Source organism: Leuciscus leuciscus (assembly GCF_965113295.1).
Source record: "Leuciscus leuciscus genome assembly, chromosome: 3".
In the NCBI taxonomy this organism is placed as follows: domain Eukaryota; kingdom Metazoa; phylum Chordata; class Actinopteri; order Cypriniformes; family Leuciscidae; genus Leuciscus; species Leuciscus leuciscus.
This window is the reverse complement of record NC_138727.1, coordinates 49,920,542-49,935,988: the sequence shown is the minus strand read 5'-3', so window position 1 is coordinate 49,935,988 and position 15,447 is coordinate 49,920,542. Positions and strand designations below refer to the sequence as shown.

The 15,447-nt window shown below is 35.9% G+C and overlaps 2 protein-coding genes across 4 annotated transcripts in view; both read right to left on the bottom strand.

Moving 5' to 3' along the window:
* Positions 1 to 15,447, bottom strand: part of LOC309494997 (uncharacterized protein) — a 730,899-nt gene that overhangs the window by 26,421 nt on the left and 689,031 nt on the right. The gene's annotated exons all lie outside the window — the stretch shown is intronic.
* Positions 1 to 15,447, bottom strand: part of zfyve27 (zinc finger, FYVE domain containing 27) — a 62,106-nt gene that overhangs the window by 39,401 nt on the left and 7,258 nt on the right. Inside the window, exons 1-2 of one of the 3 annotated variants that reach the window (XM_082164529.1) lie at positions 10,639 to 10,924; positions 9,458 to 9,571 (exon numbers count right to left, since the gene is read on the bottom strand). The exons of 1 other annotated variant lie outside the window; for it this stretch is intronic. In XM_082164529.1, coding sequence (XP_082020655.1) covers positions 9,458 to 9,571; positions 10,639 to 10,697 — 173 coding nt within the window. In that variant the 5' untranslated portion in view covers positions 10,698 to 10,924. Of the gene's footprint in view, positions 1 to 9,457; positions 9,572 to 10,638; positions 10,925 to 15,447 lie in introns of those variants that run through there. One more of the 3 variants, XM_082164530.1, reaches the window with a different exon arrangement.

Genomic DNA, 15,447 nt, shown 5'->3' with positions numbered 1-15,447 from the left:
CGCCATACGCTCTATTCGCGTTTGGTGTGAACGCACCATAACAATAACATTAGAGCGACAGCACTACCAACGCCCACAAGCGACTAGCGACATACAGCGACTAAATCTGACAAGTTAAAACAATATGACCTTTTCAGCTCATCATGAACCTGAACATGATGGGAGGCCCCTGAACTTGGGAGGCCCCTGGGCTTCAGCCCAGGTAAGCCCGTGCATTAATGCGGCCTTGATAGCGACGTACCACTGCTCGGTTCCCACGCCGTATCGACTCAAATGCATAAGCAATGGGACACATGGGCTCAACAGGTCTCTCAAGTTCGTCTTCCTCCATTTCAAATCAATTGCGTATTCAGTCCGGTCCAGTAACGCTTCACTCTCTTCACTCTTTTTTTATTGCATAAACAACAATTACAGAACATGAACAAAAACAAATAAATACCAAAAAAGTACATAAATAAAAAAAAATGCCAGGGTTAAAGATACACAAATACACAATACAAAAATTGAATGAAAACAACACTAAATAGACCAAACAGACAATAAAAGGCTTTGACATTTCACAAAATCTGAAAAGTATTCAACAAATAGCCTACATGGTTTTAACAGCTTTTTTGTTTGTACTGTCCTTAATGGAAACCATATAATTTTCTAATTCTTTCAATAGCACAGAGAAAAAAGGTTTCTGATTAGTAAATTTACACCGATGAATATGAAACTTAACTAAAATAATCAAAAGATTAATAATATACGCTTCCTTTTCCAGACTCTTTTCATATGGGAAAAAAACTAATATTACATGTTCGTATAGCAAAAGAAAATGACATCCCAATTTGTTATTTATAAATTTAGAAACTTCCCACCACAACCTTTTGGTGTATTGACAGTGCCAAAAAATATGAGGTACAGTTTCTGGTTGCAAAAAACAAAATGAACAATTTACATCTATGTCTTTGTTAAATTTGGATAGAAAAAGTTTAGCAGGGTAAAATTTATGCAGTATCTTAAATGAAATTTCCTTGACCTTATTTGTAATAATAGCCTATATTTATTAGGTAACAACCAGACCTTATTCCAATTAATATTTCCAATAAACCTTGACCAATAGGAAATGACATATGGTTTACTGACTAGCTCGTTTTGAAAAAGGGAACGTACAGCCTTATTATTTTTGCTTGTCGAAAAACAAACTTTACCACAAATCGTATCAGCTAGATGCAATAAAGACATACGTTTAGAGTATGAAATACCTCTACATAAAGAGACAACACCCGAAGAGATAGCACCAATTACAGAGGCAAATTCTTTAGGGGAAACAGGGAAGTTGAAGTATGAAAGAAACTCATCATAAGTCATTAAATACCCCTGATAATTCAACAACTGTCCAACCACAAGAATGCCCTCATCAAACCAAGTTTTCAAAAATATACTCTTATGTTTGTACAAAATATTACCATTATTCCAGATGTAATAATGATGTGGAGAAAAATTATGCTTGTAAATTAACTTCCAAGCCAAAAGTGCTTGCCTATGAAAAGCTGACAGTTTAACTGGAAGTTTCTCGATTCTGTAATCACACATAAGCAAAAATGGAAGACCACCAAGTTTGTCAAAAACCGATTTAGAAATGATATTCCACACAGAATCAGTGTTTTTTAGAAAATATTTCATCCAGTTAATTTTGAAAGTGTTATTTAAAATAGAAAAATCTAAATAATCAAGCCCACCATTTTTATATGAATGAACAATTACAGATTTTCTAATATAGTGTATACGGTTTTTCCACAAAAAATTCAGCATAATTTGATCAATTATCTTATTTCTTTTATTATCCGAGTGTATTGAGGAAGCTACATAAGTAAGCCTAGAAATACCTTCCGCTTTAGCCAGCAGAACACGCCCTTTGAGAGACAAGTCCCTCTGCAACCAAATATTAAATCTATTCTTTACTTTTCTAATCACCGGGTCGAAATTTTGTGAGATTCTCTCCTGCTCATTTTTAGAAATAACCATACCCAAATAAGTTGGGGCATCCTTTACAGGGATATTACAAATAGTTCTGGCATGGCAACTTTTTAAAGCAAATAGTTCACATTTTTGTAAATTAAGGCAAAGACCTGAGGCACTGGAAAAAATTTCAATGATCTTAACAGCTGACTGAATTTGATCAACATTTTTCAGGAAATGAGCCGTGTCATCAGCCAACTGACTTATCAGGACACTTCTCTCTTCAACTTGAATTCCTTTTAAATTGGATGATTTAATAAAGTGACAAAACACCTGGGCAACAATAAGAAAAAGGTAAACCGAAACTGGGCAGCCTTGCCTAACTCCTCTTTCCAAATCAAATCTTTGAGTAGTGCCATTATTTAATTTCACAGAACTATTTCCACCTGCATAAAGAGTTTTCATGGCATTACAGAAATAAGCCCCAAACCCAAAGTGTTCTAAACAGTAGAAAATAAAAGGATGCTCAACAGAATCAAAGGCTTTGAAAAAGTCTAAAGAAAGTCTAAAGCTATCATCTTTTATAAGGTCAGAATAATCAATAAGATCAAAAATAAGTCTAATATTGTTACATATATGACGGTTTCTCATAAACCCAGATTGTTTTCATCAATAATGGAATCTAATACTAATTTGAATCTTTGGGCAAATATCTGAGCAAATATTTTATAGTCGTTATTCAACAAACTAATGGGCCTCCAATTATCAATAAACAACAAATCTTTCTTGGGCTTAGGAATCAAACAAATTATACCTTGCGTCATAGTTGTAGGAAGCTGTGAGCACTGTAAGCTTTCAGAGTATACTTCGAGAAGAAACGGGGCAAGGATCTCAGAAAACTGCTTATAGAACTCTGCAGTAATTCCATCATTACCGGGTGATTTATTACATTTTAAACGTTCAATAGCTTGCTTAATTTCCGTAATAGTTATTGGAAAATCACATCATTTTTGGTCCTCCTCAGTAATTGTTTTAACATTCTTAAGCTGTTTACAAAAATAAGTCATATTATGCTCACTGAATTTAGAAGTAATTTAGAGTAATAATCATAGCAAAAGCTAGAAATTATGTCAACCTTATCTGTAATAGAGCCATTAATATTCATTTTAGAAACAGAATTTAGTTTAGCCCTCGACTTTTCAAGATTAAAAAAATAAGCAGACATCTGCTCTCCATGCTCTAACCATTTTTGCCTTGATCGAATAAAAGCACCTTGTGCTCGCATTTTGTACATATTATCTGTAATGATTCCTGTCTTGTGTTTCCCTCGTCTTGTGTGGACTTTAGTTATTTCCTGTTCTGTGTCATGTTTTGTAGTCCTTTGTAGTTTTTCTAGTTTATTAGTATCCCCAGGTGTTTCTAATTAGCCACACCCCCTTGTTATCTTGTTTAGCTTGTTGGTCCCTGTGTATTTATAGCCCTTGTGTTTCACTTGTTACTTTGTCAGTTGTTGTACATGTATGGGTGCTTCTAGTTCGGTCCTTCTCGTGGTTTTGTTTCTTTGTCCTTCGTGTTCTTTATTATTTGTACTACGTGTTTCTTCATTAAAACCCTGCTAATAGATCCTTGCTTCCGCATGCTTTCTCCGGCACACAATAGAACAATTGACCGTTACATTATCAAGCTCATTTTGCAGCTCTGTTAGACGCAGTCTCTGTCCTTCTACCAGGTCCACCGCAGAAATGTTAGAAATAACTAAGATTTCACTAACAACTTTCTCTTCCATAAGACGTTGTGATTTAACTAATGTGCTACTATACTTCCTCAAATATTTTCCAATTTCAAATTTTAATAATTCCCAATTATGACTAAACAACCCTTCCTTTTTAGCTTTAATCCAATAATAATTAATGAGTTTTTCCAATTCCTGTTTAATTTAAGCAAAGAACTATTCATTTTCCAGTATGAATTATACTTGTTACAATTTGTGTTTGGAGAAATATTAATTGTAATTAATATGGCCTTATGGTCAGTTAATGGTGTTGGCAAAACATTAACCAAAATATTGTTCCCATCAAAATGGTTAGAGACAAGCCAAAAATCAATCCTAGAACGTCTACTGCCATCCTTGTTACTCCAAGTATACACAATATCATCTACATTTTTCTCTCTCCATATATCAATCAAATGAAATCTGTCCATAAACAGTTTCAAATTTGTATTTAAATTTGAAGGTCGTCTTGGAGGCCACCTATCTATTGACTCATTTAAAACAACATTGAAATCACCCCCTATAATTAAATAAGAATCAGGAAATTTGGATAACCAATGTGTAAGTCTTTCCTCCAACGAACATAATAACTGGTCATTATCAGATTTACAATTATATCCATAGATATTAACTACTATAAAAATTACATTAAAACATTTTATAATTAAGCATATAAAGTGGCCATTTTCATCAATATCCGAATGCAAAACCTCACCTCTATAATTATTTTTCAGGCAAGAAACCCCTGCTGAGTGTTCTGTCCCATGAGACAGCCAAATATCACTACCCCATTGTGATCTCCAAAAGTTAACATCAAAAGTAATAGAGTGAGATTCTTGAAAAAATACAAAGTCATTATTAAATCTCTTAGTGAACAAAAACAAAGCCTTACGCTTAACGTTATCTCTTAAACCCCTGGCATTCAAAGATATAATGGAAAATGACATGAACAACAAAATTAACTCTGAAACAACAAAACAACTTATAACCTCTTATAACAGTCAATATATTAAAATAAAGTTGGCAAAAAAGGTCGACCACATAATGTAGCACCATAAAGACTTGTATTTTGTGCAAATAAGCATCTCTTCAATAAAAAATAAAAAAATTATCTTGCTTCAACCACTGAAACAGTAACTGTCCAAAAGGGGCAGATATACAAGATCACGCAAACACGCGTCTTATATCTTCAACTCTTCAACAGAAGCCCACATGTCTTCAACAGCATTAGTTCCTAACTCAGTCGACCGTGAGGATAATTTCACCTTGCCCTTGTACAAAGGCTCTGCCTCCAACAAAGTAAGCATTTTTCCCAGCCGCTCGAGCTTTTTGAACTTCCGGCCACAACTTCATCCTTCTCTCGCGATCTCCTTTGGAAAAGTCCTCTCTGAACTGCAAACCCTTGTCCCGCAAATATTTTCATCAGCTGCCTCTGGAATGCCTATGATCTTCAGGTTGCGCCGTCTCATGTAGGTTTCTAGATCATCCATTCTTCTCTCCATTTTGTTAACTGGCTGTTCAATTTGATCCACGCGCCGCTCCAAGCACACCACCTTTGCTGTGACAGTTTTTAAATCAGACGACACAGCATCCACTTTTTCTCTCAGGTCGGAGATCTTTCGCTTTATCGCGTCAGAGCGGCAGTTAATCAGCTGCGTTATGTTCGCCAGCTGAGAGGAAATATCAACACTCGTATTATCACTGGCCTTTTTTTTAGCAGCTGGTGGCTTGCTTGGAGTAGCAGGCAGAGCTGGGAACTCCTCTTCTGCCAGGCTAAATGAATCCTCTTCGCTCATGCTGACAACATAATCATGCCCGCTGCTAACCACTGAGATTGTGCTTGTGCTAGCAGCACTAGCATTACCCTTTTCCTTTTCAGAACACGCTGAGAGCCCTCTTTTACGAACTATAGTGAAGCAAAAAGAAGTTGTCAAAGATGCAACAGACTATTACAGCTCAATAAAGAACCAGAACATCTAATTACTGCTTATAAGCAACATTTATAGGACAACTTGGTGCAAGCACTCAAAATTGCGACCGTTCAGGCTGCCATCTTGGTCACGCCCCTCACTCTCTTCACTCACCAGCGGAACCAACCAACCCCGTTACGTAGGCTGTGACGTCACTTCAAAATGGCGACTCGCTAGATAGCTAGAAATTACGAAAATAATTTTGTCATATCTGTGGTTTTACCAACTTTTTAAAATAAAATGTTTGGCAAGGTGATTTTTCTAATATATGTAGCTACTACCAGTGCCAAAACATGGACGTTTCATTTCCCCTTTAACGTGCTCAGACCTGCTCATTCGCACAACAACAGTGCCTGGTGTCTCGAGAACGCAAACCTTGAAATAGGTTCCAAGGTGCAAGCCTTGAAGAAAAATGTTATATATATATATATATATAAATGGGGTGTAATGATACACGTATTCATATTGAACCGTTCGAGGCTTTCGGTTCGGTACCAAGCGGCAACCTCCCTGTCTCTCTCTTGAAACCAACACGGAAGTGAATTAAACGGCAATTCATCGACTGGCCGCTTGAGGCTGGCTGTAAAAGTGAGTCAAATCTGTATCTCCCCCATGTTGAAATGCCCAACTTTACAGCAGAAAAAAAACATGTTTACAGCCTGGAGCAAAAAGTGGCTTTGGTCTATACAGCTAATTTTGCCCTTCATGACAACTGTGAGGGGGGTGAATTTTTTTATAACTCATCCATTTAAATTATATTCCCACTGCTGTGGTCATTAGTCATCATTAGCCGTTTGTCTGTTGTCTGTTAGCCGTCATGTTACCTCAGCTAATTGTCTGACTGTAAAAATAAATAAATTCGGGAGTGACGCACTGCCAAGATGGCGACGGTCGGCCACGCCCACTTTAGGCTTCAAAAACGGTCTTCAGAAACCTACGGCTGACGTCACAGACACTACGTCCATATTTTTTTACAGTCTATGGTTTTGACCAATGCAGCGCGAGCCGATCTTGATCAAGCGACACTGATACTACACAGCGCTAAGAGAAGTAAAGAAAAGCATTTGAATTTGTCACTGAAGTAATAACATCGCTGCGAGATCTAGTGAGAAGCATTCACATTTCTCCCTTATTAACGGATCAAACAGCGCTGAAGTGTAAACCAGGAGAGATATTGTGCCATGAATGAACTATCCAGTGTCCACAGATCAGCAACATTCACCATGGATTTACTGTAGTAACACTAACTGTGACCATGGAAGTTTGGCAGGAATAGTAGGCTACAATGCTTTCAAGTAATGTTATGTCGGATTTATTTCGACATTATGAATAAAATTGCTGCCCTCAAATGTAAATCTGAAATAAAATAAACCTTTGTTTATATCTACAACAATATTACATTTCATTTTTTCTCAAGGAGCAAGGAGCTGTTTTTGTTTTATATGCTCCTAAGAAGAGTCAAGTATAGCTCCATCATTGCTCAAAGTAAAAAATTATCATACTTTATGTTTGTTTAAAAAAAAAAAAAAAAAAAAATCAAGGAAATTTCTCTGGCATTTCTTTCTTTTTGCTGTAGCGACACCAGTGTATCGTATCGTATCGAACCGAACCGTGAATTTTGTGAACCGTTACACCCCTAATAAATATATATATATACATATATATAAAGGCGGAAGCTCCACAGTCTGCAATGGAAAAGAGGAGTAGGAGGTCCGCCGGGAGGGCGATATCCATATATCACCTTGTGTAATAAAATGATGGCTCTCTGCTGTAATCCCAAAGATCCCAATTAGTCAGTTCAGTTCTGACGTAACGTTGAACGTGACTGACTGAACTATTAACTGTTATAGTCTACATATCGAAGCTGTAAATTATGATCTTCATTCTAAAATGCATTGCACACAGACATTGAAGACACTTCACAACATTACATTTGAACAATTCTTTTAAAAGAATGTTAAAACAGATGTAATATGTAATAAGATAAAGATACTTTAGTTCAGTGTTTACCTAAATCCATGATCAGTGTGTCCACCAAGTCTAGGTGGACGATCCATTGACCAGTCACTCTTCATGGACACACAGCTGGGTTCTGGAGGGTCCAGTCTGTGGATTGAAGTTGAACACAACAATGTTATTCACACAGTCTTATTAGCATGGCTATGTTTGATCACTCAATTTAATCAGTCCATTGTTGTTTATTGTCTTTGTGTAAATGCAAAGCTGTTTAAGTTGCATTTGTGTGCTCCCTTACTGTCAGATTATCTCGTTTATTAGAATAAATACTGCTGCAAACATCCCTGTCTCAACTCACCCTTCATCTTACCTGCACGGCACCACTAAACTCAGGGCTGGACTGGGACAAAAAAAATATATCAGCCCAGGCGGCCCACCACTACAATCCAGAATCGGTCCAGTCGGACAACACACGTATATTTGCTGCTTAAACAAGTGGATCCTGCAACTGCAGCTTATTGAGAGTCTGCAAATTAGTGCCTTATGAAAATTTAAGCTTTAAACACTTTAATATTTCTATCATAATGTTGGAAAACACTCTTATGAGAATAATTTCAGTAAAGCTTGTGTATATTTTTAGTTAAAGCTGTTAAGTTTAGGGATGCACCGAAATGAAAATTCTTGGCCGAAACCGAAAACCGAAAAAGAGGAAACTAAGGCCGAAAACCGAAAACCGAAACACCGAAATAAATTATGCCAATTATTAGTACCATTGCATTTATGGCTATGACTGTGTACTAACTTTACTATAATCAAGGCATTGCATAAATTAATATTAAAGTTTCAAAGAATAAATCAATTAAAATTTTATGCAAATATTTATTTAGCACATTGCACTCATGTGTACATTAAATAATAATGTAAAAGCCTACTGGCCTGCAGAAAGGTTTAAAAATGAAATGTTCTCTCATAAAAACAAAGTGCATTTAGGTCAATACTGCCATAGCCCATAATAATATCTGCAGCTATATGCTCATGTTGCAAAAACCATAAACAGCTAAGGTAAACACACACACCTCTGATAAATGACGGCTGCTCTGCACACACGCAAGGTCTCTCGCTCCCTCTCTCTGCCGCGCGCGCGCTACGTATGCGCGCTCATGCTCGCTCGCGATTCCGGGAGATTTAAACTAATTTGCGGGCATCAGGGAGCCGCTATCAATACGCGGGAGACTCCCGGAACTTCCGGAAGACTTGGGACGTCTGTGTTTTAAAAATCGCTGTCCGTGGGTCACTCTCAGATATATTGAAATACGTCCACACCGCAGATATGTTGCTTCAGACAAGCACGTGCAGGTCGCGGTATCTGCTGTTTGCGTCATCACAACATTTCGGCCGTATTGTTTCGGTGATAAAAGTCTTTCGGCCGAAAACCGAAAATACACTTTTGGGCCATTTTCGGCCGAAAATTTTCGGTGGCCGAATATTCGGTGCATAAAGCAATAGTATCATGTAGGTTTTTTTCTTTGTGTTTTATATAAAGAACACTAGGAGGTGCGCGTGCATTGTGATTGGGTTTATGCTGTTAATACAGAAGACAAAGCAACGGGCCACAGTCCTTGCTCGTCAAAAGCAACAACAACAACACTGTATTCGCCCCAAAACCCAGGTGACTGAATTAATTATAATGTGATATATAATGTTGAATACATGATAACAAGAGCTTATCTTCTGACATGCAATGAATACAGGCACTGAAAAAATATTTAAATTCAGCACAGAAGATATAATAAGACAAACGGTTTAAAGTGTTTACCTAAACCCATGATCAGTGTGTCCACCAAGCTTAGGTGGAGGATCCATTGACCGGTCACTCTTCATGGACACACAGCTGGGTTCTGATGACTTTGGTCTTTGCATCTGGACTGAACTGAAACAAAACATCAAGGGAATTTAGAATAAGACACTGTGATAATGATTGATTGTTGATTAAAAGCCAAAATACTGCCAAAAGCGTTGCCTAAGCAAAAAATGTATGTAAAATCTATTTTTACATACATTTTTTAAAATACTCAGAGGGTTTTCTATTTTAATTGGTTCAGTCTCTTCAGGCACTCACATGCTATTTAAATGTGTTTCTGATTACTATTTATTGAGTGATAAATTGATTTGCTAGGAAAAAGTGTGGTTCTTATTACACCAAACGTATCATGTTAGAAATGAGGTGAAAAAGGTTTTCTAACAAGAAACCAAACTTTATGACTGTTGACTTAAGTAAAGTCAGTCTACACTGACAATACAATAAAAGGCTAAAAGGAATTAAGGTCTGTGAACTATACACAATTTATTTTATATTTTTATATTTCTACCTCCCCCTGGCACCTTTTATTTATATTGTAGTTATTTTTCTTTTTCCTTTCTCTTCCCTTGATTTATGGATTTAGCTGGCACTGTGATGATCCACTAGTGCCCCTGGCGGTCAGGACGAATGAAACAAACGATTTTAAAACATGTTTTGTGCCAAACCTTTTACATGACAAGTTTCGAGGTTGAATGTCAGAGTAAATAATAACCTTTTCTGACAAATATCATTAAACTGCACCACATTATTTACAATGGATATTCCTTTACTGTGTGCCAAAATAACTTTAAAAGTGTTTATATAATTAAATTATTATGCATGTAAATATGATGTCAGAAGCCAAATATCCAAATACAAAAATCGCACTAGTGTTTTTAAAAAGGAAGATTGTCAAAACACAACGTTGAACACAGTCTGACTATATCTTTTCTAACTCGATGTATTGGCATTTCCAATGCAAATTCAAACAAAATATGTCTACTTTATCCTACTTTAAACCATAAAAAAATGATGTAGCCTACACTTTAAATTATAGGCTAGCTCGCAAGACACATTGGTGCTATGGATAGGACATGGCGGCAGATAGAAAACACAAAATTAAAATATAATTATATCACTGTATCTGTAACACTTACCTGTGTGGAAATATATCTGTGGACGGGTCATCATAATGCTGGCCTCCATGATGTTCCATAAATCTAAAAGCTAAATGAAGGAAACTCGACACTTTGATATTAATGTCAAGATGTTTCCGTCTTAAAATGGCAGCAGGCCGATGGATTTTACTTTCTCTTTGAAAACCACCTCAGGTGAACAGAAAAGGGGGCGGGCGAGATCTTTTCCCCCGACATGATGCCAAACACACCTGACGAAGAGATTATACGCTGTTCTCGCGTATATAGGCCTACTATCTGTGCGTCGAACTACTCTAAAAGAGGAAGATGGAAGTCAATAAAACAAGAGACGAACATGGAAACAACAACTGATTAGCTAATGTGAAACAATGCTGTTGAATAGGCTATAACAGTAAGCTGTTTGAAACGAATTAAATATTCATGAACTTTGACAGACAAAATGTGTTGCGAAACTTCCACGCTATATATTTCGTTTCAGCGTTTTAGGGGAAAATCAAAATGACAAATGGTGATGGAAAACACATTAACAGTGAAGAAACGGTGTTGAGCCATTCCACCGAAAGGGTGACATTTCTGTCCCCAGGACATTCTATGTATAAAATTGCATGAAAATTAACTCTAAAATACATTTAATTTTTAAGCAAAATGTCCTGCACATTGAGCTAACTACAAATTTAAAATGTATAATTAAAAACATTAATAAAAACTACACAGAACAGTAAAAAAATAACATTTTCTGCATGCCCCCACTCTCTATCTCTAAACTTTACCATGAAATATAATAATAAATATGGTCAATCTCAATATACTGTCCTGTTACCTAAATTATTTCTTAGATTTTATTTGTTTATTTAAAAAAATTAAAACTTTTGGTAAGTCACTAGACTTTGCTCAGTGTCCTCATGCTATTAGCATGTATGCTATGTGGCCATATGCCATGTATTTGATACATTTTTGCTTAAAAACTCAATCCTGTTACTTTCAGTCCTTTTACTTGTATGAAAAATAACAGGAGTGAGTAGAGTCCTCTGTTTTGTTGGTTTAATACTGTAAATATTAGCTGATATAATACAATTCACCTGAATTATGAGTTTTAAGGTAGTAATTTCTTATGGGTCATTCCACGAAATCGGTGCCTTTTCAAAATTTGAAAAATATAATTGTTTCAAACGGATTTTTTTTCAATACCCATTAATTTAAGACATCTTAACATGACAAGAATTGTGTTGGGCCATCTCAAGCTATGCCATTTATTATTTTATGACTGTTTATTTATTTAATGTTTTGATATTTTCCTTACAGACTAAAGTGTTACTATATATAATACTTCCAATTACAAATATGCAACTGTTTGCACATATAGCCTATAAGTAGTATTTTGGTCCCTCTTTTCATTCAGATTATGTCATATTTTAAAAAAAATCTGTTTTAAATCATTATTGCCATTCAGATTACTGAAAATGTCCAGTTTCAGGGATGACATCACATTACAATTAAGGAATATGTATACTTTTGACAAGACATTTATTTTAAAAAGGGTCTTGTCCAAAATGCAATATAGTGCACGTTACTATGGTGAGATCCGTTTGACTGTCAAATGTCATTTGTCTTTTAAAATATCAAATTAATGACAGTAACAGGACTGAGCTCTCAATAACCAAGAGGGTCTTTAGTCACCTATTGTTTGTCATTGCAGTAATGTAATTGCATGCATTATGGACAAGAGTTATGAACTTATTTACTTCCATATACGTACTAGTTACCTATGGAACATTAGGCCATGACAATCTGCTTCCATATGGGAGGTAATCTAGAATTATTTAGAAAAATACAATCATAGAAGAAAACATTTCTTTATTAAAACAAATCATCTTTCGGCATATAAAAACCAACTGGCAATACAACAACAACAAAAAAAAAATCATCCACAGGACATAACAAGGGTAAGTACTTTTTTTTTTGTAGTTTATAAATCCCGAGAATAGCCATACAAACGTCACATTACATGTTGAAGTAAAAAATCTCAACAAAGGAAAGGAATTTCATCAAAGGAAATTATATGTAAAAACGTCCAACTTAATCATGCACTTAGTAGTATTTAACATGTAAAAACTCACAATTTTATGTATATTGTGACAATTAAAGAAACAGCTGCCATTTAAAAAAGAGCAAACAGTACCACAGAAAAACAACATGGAATAGAAAATGGAAGTGGTGACAGAAGTAAGAACATTTGGCAGAAAGTAAATAATTCGATCTAAGGCAATTTCATTCAACAGAGAAACCTCTCTGATCTAAGATAATGACAGAGCTACTTCTCATTTTACTTTGTAAACTCTAACCATACATCTCTCTGTATCTCCACATGGCGGGCAGTGACTGGCAAAGGAGCAGGGATGAGACGAAGTACATCATCTAATAGATACCAAAGTACATCATCTCGAACAGGCCAAGAGAAGCTGTTCAGACCTCTGCTGTGCATGCATTTCACCTGGACGTAAGAATCATCTGTTGCCATCACAGTCCCGGGGTAAAGGTCATCTCCATATTTAACCACACACCACTTTCCAATGACCTCGGAATTGCTCCAGTCAACTGTGTTGTCTTGTATTGGAGTTTGGTTGTCACGCAGGAAACTGAAGGCCTGAGATCCAGGGCACTGGCACTGAAGCCTCTTCATAGCTACGCATGTACAACTTACACCACGGCAGATAAGGCCACCTCTTTCTAAGGTCACAACTTGATGAAGGCGCATAGTTGAGGGAACTGTTGGGATGTTCTGAGGCATAGCCTGCACTGCCTGCTCTAGATCGTCCTCATCCACAGAGAACAGCTTGATGGTGGTGTGTGTTGGTGGTGTGTGCTCTGATCAGCGCTGAGTACAGAGACCTCTCTCTCCTTCTTTCTCTTTCCACCTCCTTCGCTGTGAAGTACGACTAGCACATAGTACATCACTTCAACACAGAAATGCGCACAGTCATGTATCTCTCATACACACACATGCACACACATATGGACTCTCATTCCTGTTACTATTTTTTTTTCCAAAAAAAAAAGTTAAACCAATGTTTTTATCAGTTTTGTTTGGTCCATCATTTAAACAATTGTTTAATAAATTAAATTATAAAAATAAAAAAATTAAAACCTGAGGCTTTAATACTTCTTTAAAATGAAAATATAGCTTTTTTTGGTTTTTATTAAAATGTTTTTTTTATTAAAATACACCTTGCCTTAATATATAGTGATTTTATTGTCACAAATATCAATTATTTGAACATATAACCAACTATTTCTTTAAAATAAACACTTTCTTGTGGGGAAAACAAAGGAATTAATTGACGTGCTTTTAAACATGCTTTTTAAATGGCACATGAGTTTCGGTAACAGGACTGAGAAACATGCGTCCATCTTCTGCTTAGAAACCTTGTAAAAAAAAATAATAAAGTTGCCTGAGATTGACCAATACACATTTTGAATAGTTAAATATGTGTAGTTGTAGATTCAGTGTTGAAAAAAAATTAAGTTTAATTTTGAAGAGTTACAACAAGCAAATGTCACCCATTCGGTGGAATGGCCCTTTCACCTTTAAATTCATAGTCTCCAAAAATCTATTTCTCACAAATTGGATGGTAAAATAATAATAATAAACATCATTATCTATAGCATCCCAACAAAACATCCAGGATTGGCCATTAACCCACAAATAAAAAACTCAAGCTTTTTAATTGCTCATTAATTATATTGAGCTGTTGACTGAGATGATAAAAAAGTCCACCAGTACATGGATGCCAAAAATATTTTAATAGATCTTCTTTCACAAAAATATTTACATTGATATAAAGTCATTAATAGAAATATCACAGACACACAGCAGTGAAGTCACCGTGACTTTGGTTTTGATGATAACGTCTCTCCAGTGGCTCCATATTCACCATCATCTAAAAGCTGTCAGTGAAATAACACACAGACAGTAACACATGCATTATGGGAAATTACTGCTGAGTGCCGACACATCTGTTCAGAGAATTGACTAGTTCATATTACATTATTATATGATACTGTATGATATGAATCAATAATCACAGCAGTGTCTCCAGTTTATAATGTGGATTATCTTTTACAACAGAGACTCTTCACACTTGCATGTTGTATTATATTCCCAGTCAGATCCAGTTCTCTGAGGTGTGAGTTTGATCTCAGAGGAGCAAAACCTTCAGCTGTGATATAACAACAACTGCAGGGGTTTTACAATCCCTCTTTTTATATTAAATTGGAAATCAATAGTTTTCTTAAAACCAGTGTATATATTCTGGTATCTATATTACAGGCAATGTCTGTATCTGGTATCTGAGAGGTGATGAAGAGTCTGACCGATGTCAGAATGCAGTAACAGTGTTTACTCGTTTAGCCCGGCTTTCAGAGAATAAATATGAACATGTTTTGTACTTAATTTGCTCATACAACCAAACGAGCCATATTTTGTAGAAAGAGAATTGTCAGTTTGAACTTTATTCTTATTCTGTGTGGATGTAGTTTTCATGTTCTGATCCAGTGAAGTGCCGACACAACTCAGCCCTGAAGGGAATATATATCGCCCATGTTGTATCTAACTGTGCTTTCTGTGGTTGTTTATTATTATTATTATTATTATGAGACGCATGTGACCCTGCTAAAGGAACAGTCTCCAGGAGAATTCAACAGCAGCCCATATAGATTTATCATTTATGATTCACCTGTGACCCTTACCAAAGTTTCTTACATTGCTAGAATGATCTGTAATGTTAATCAGAATCTGTAGGCATGACGTCA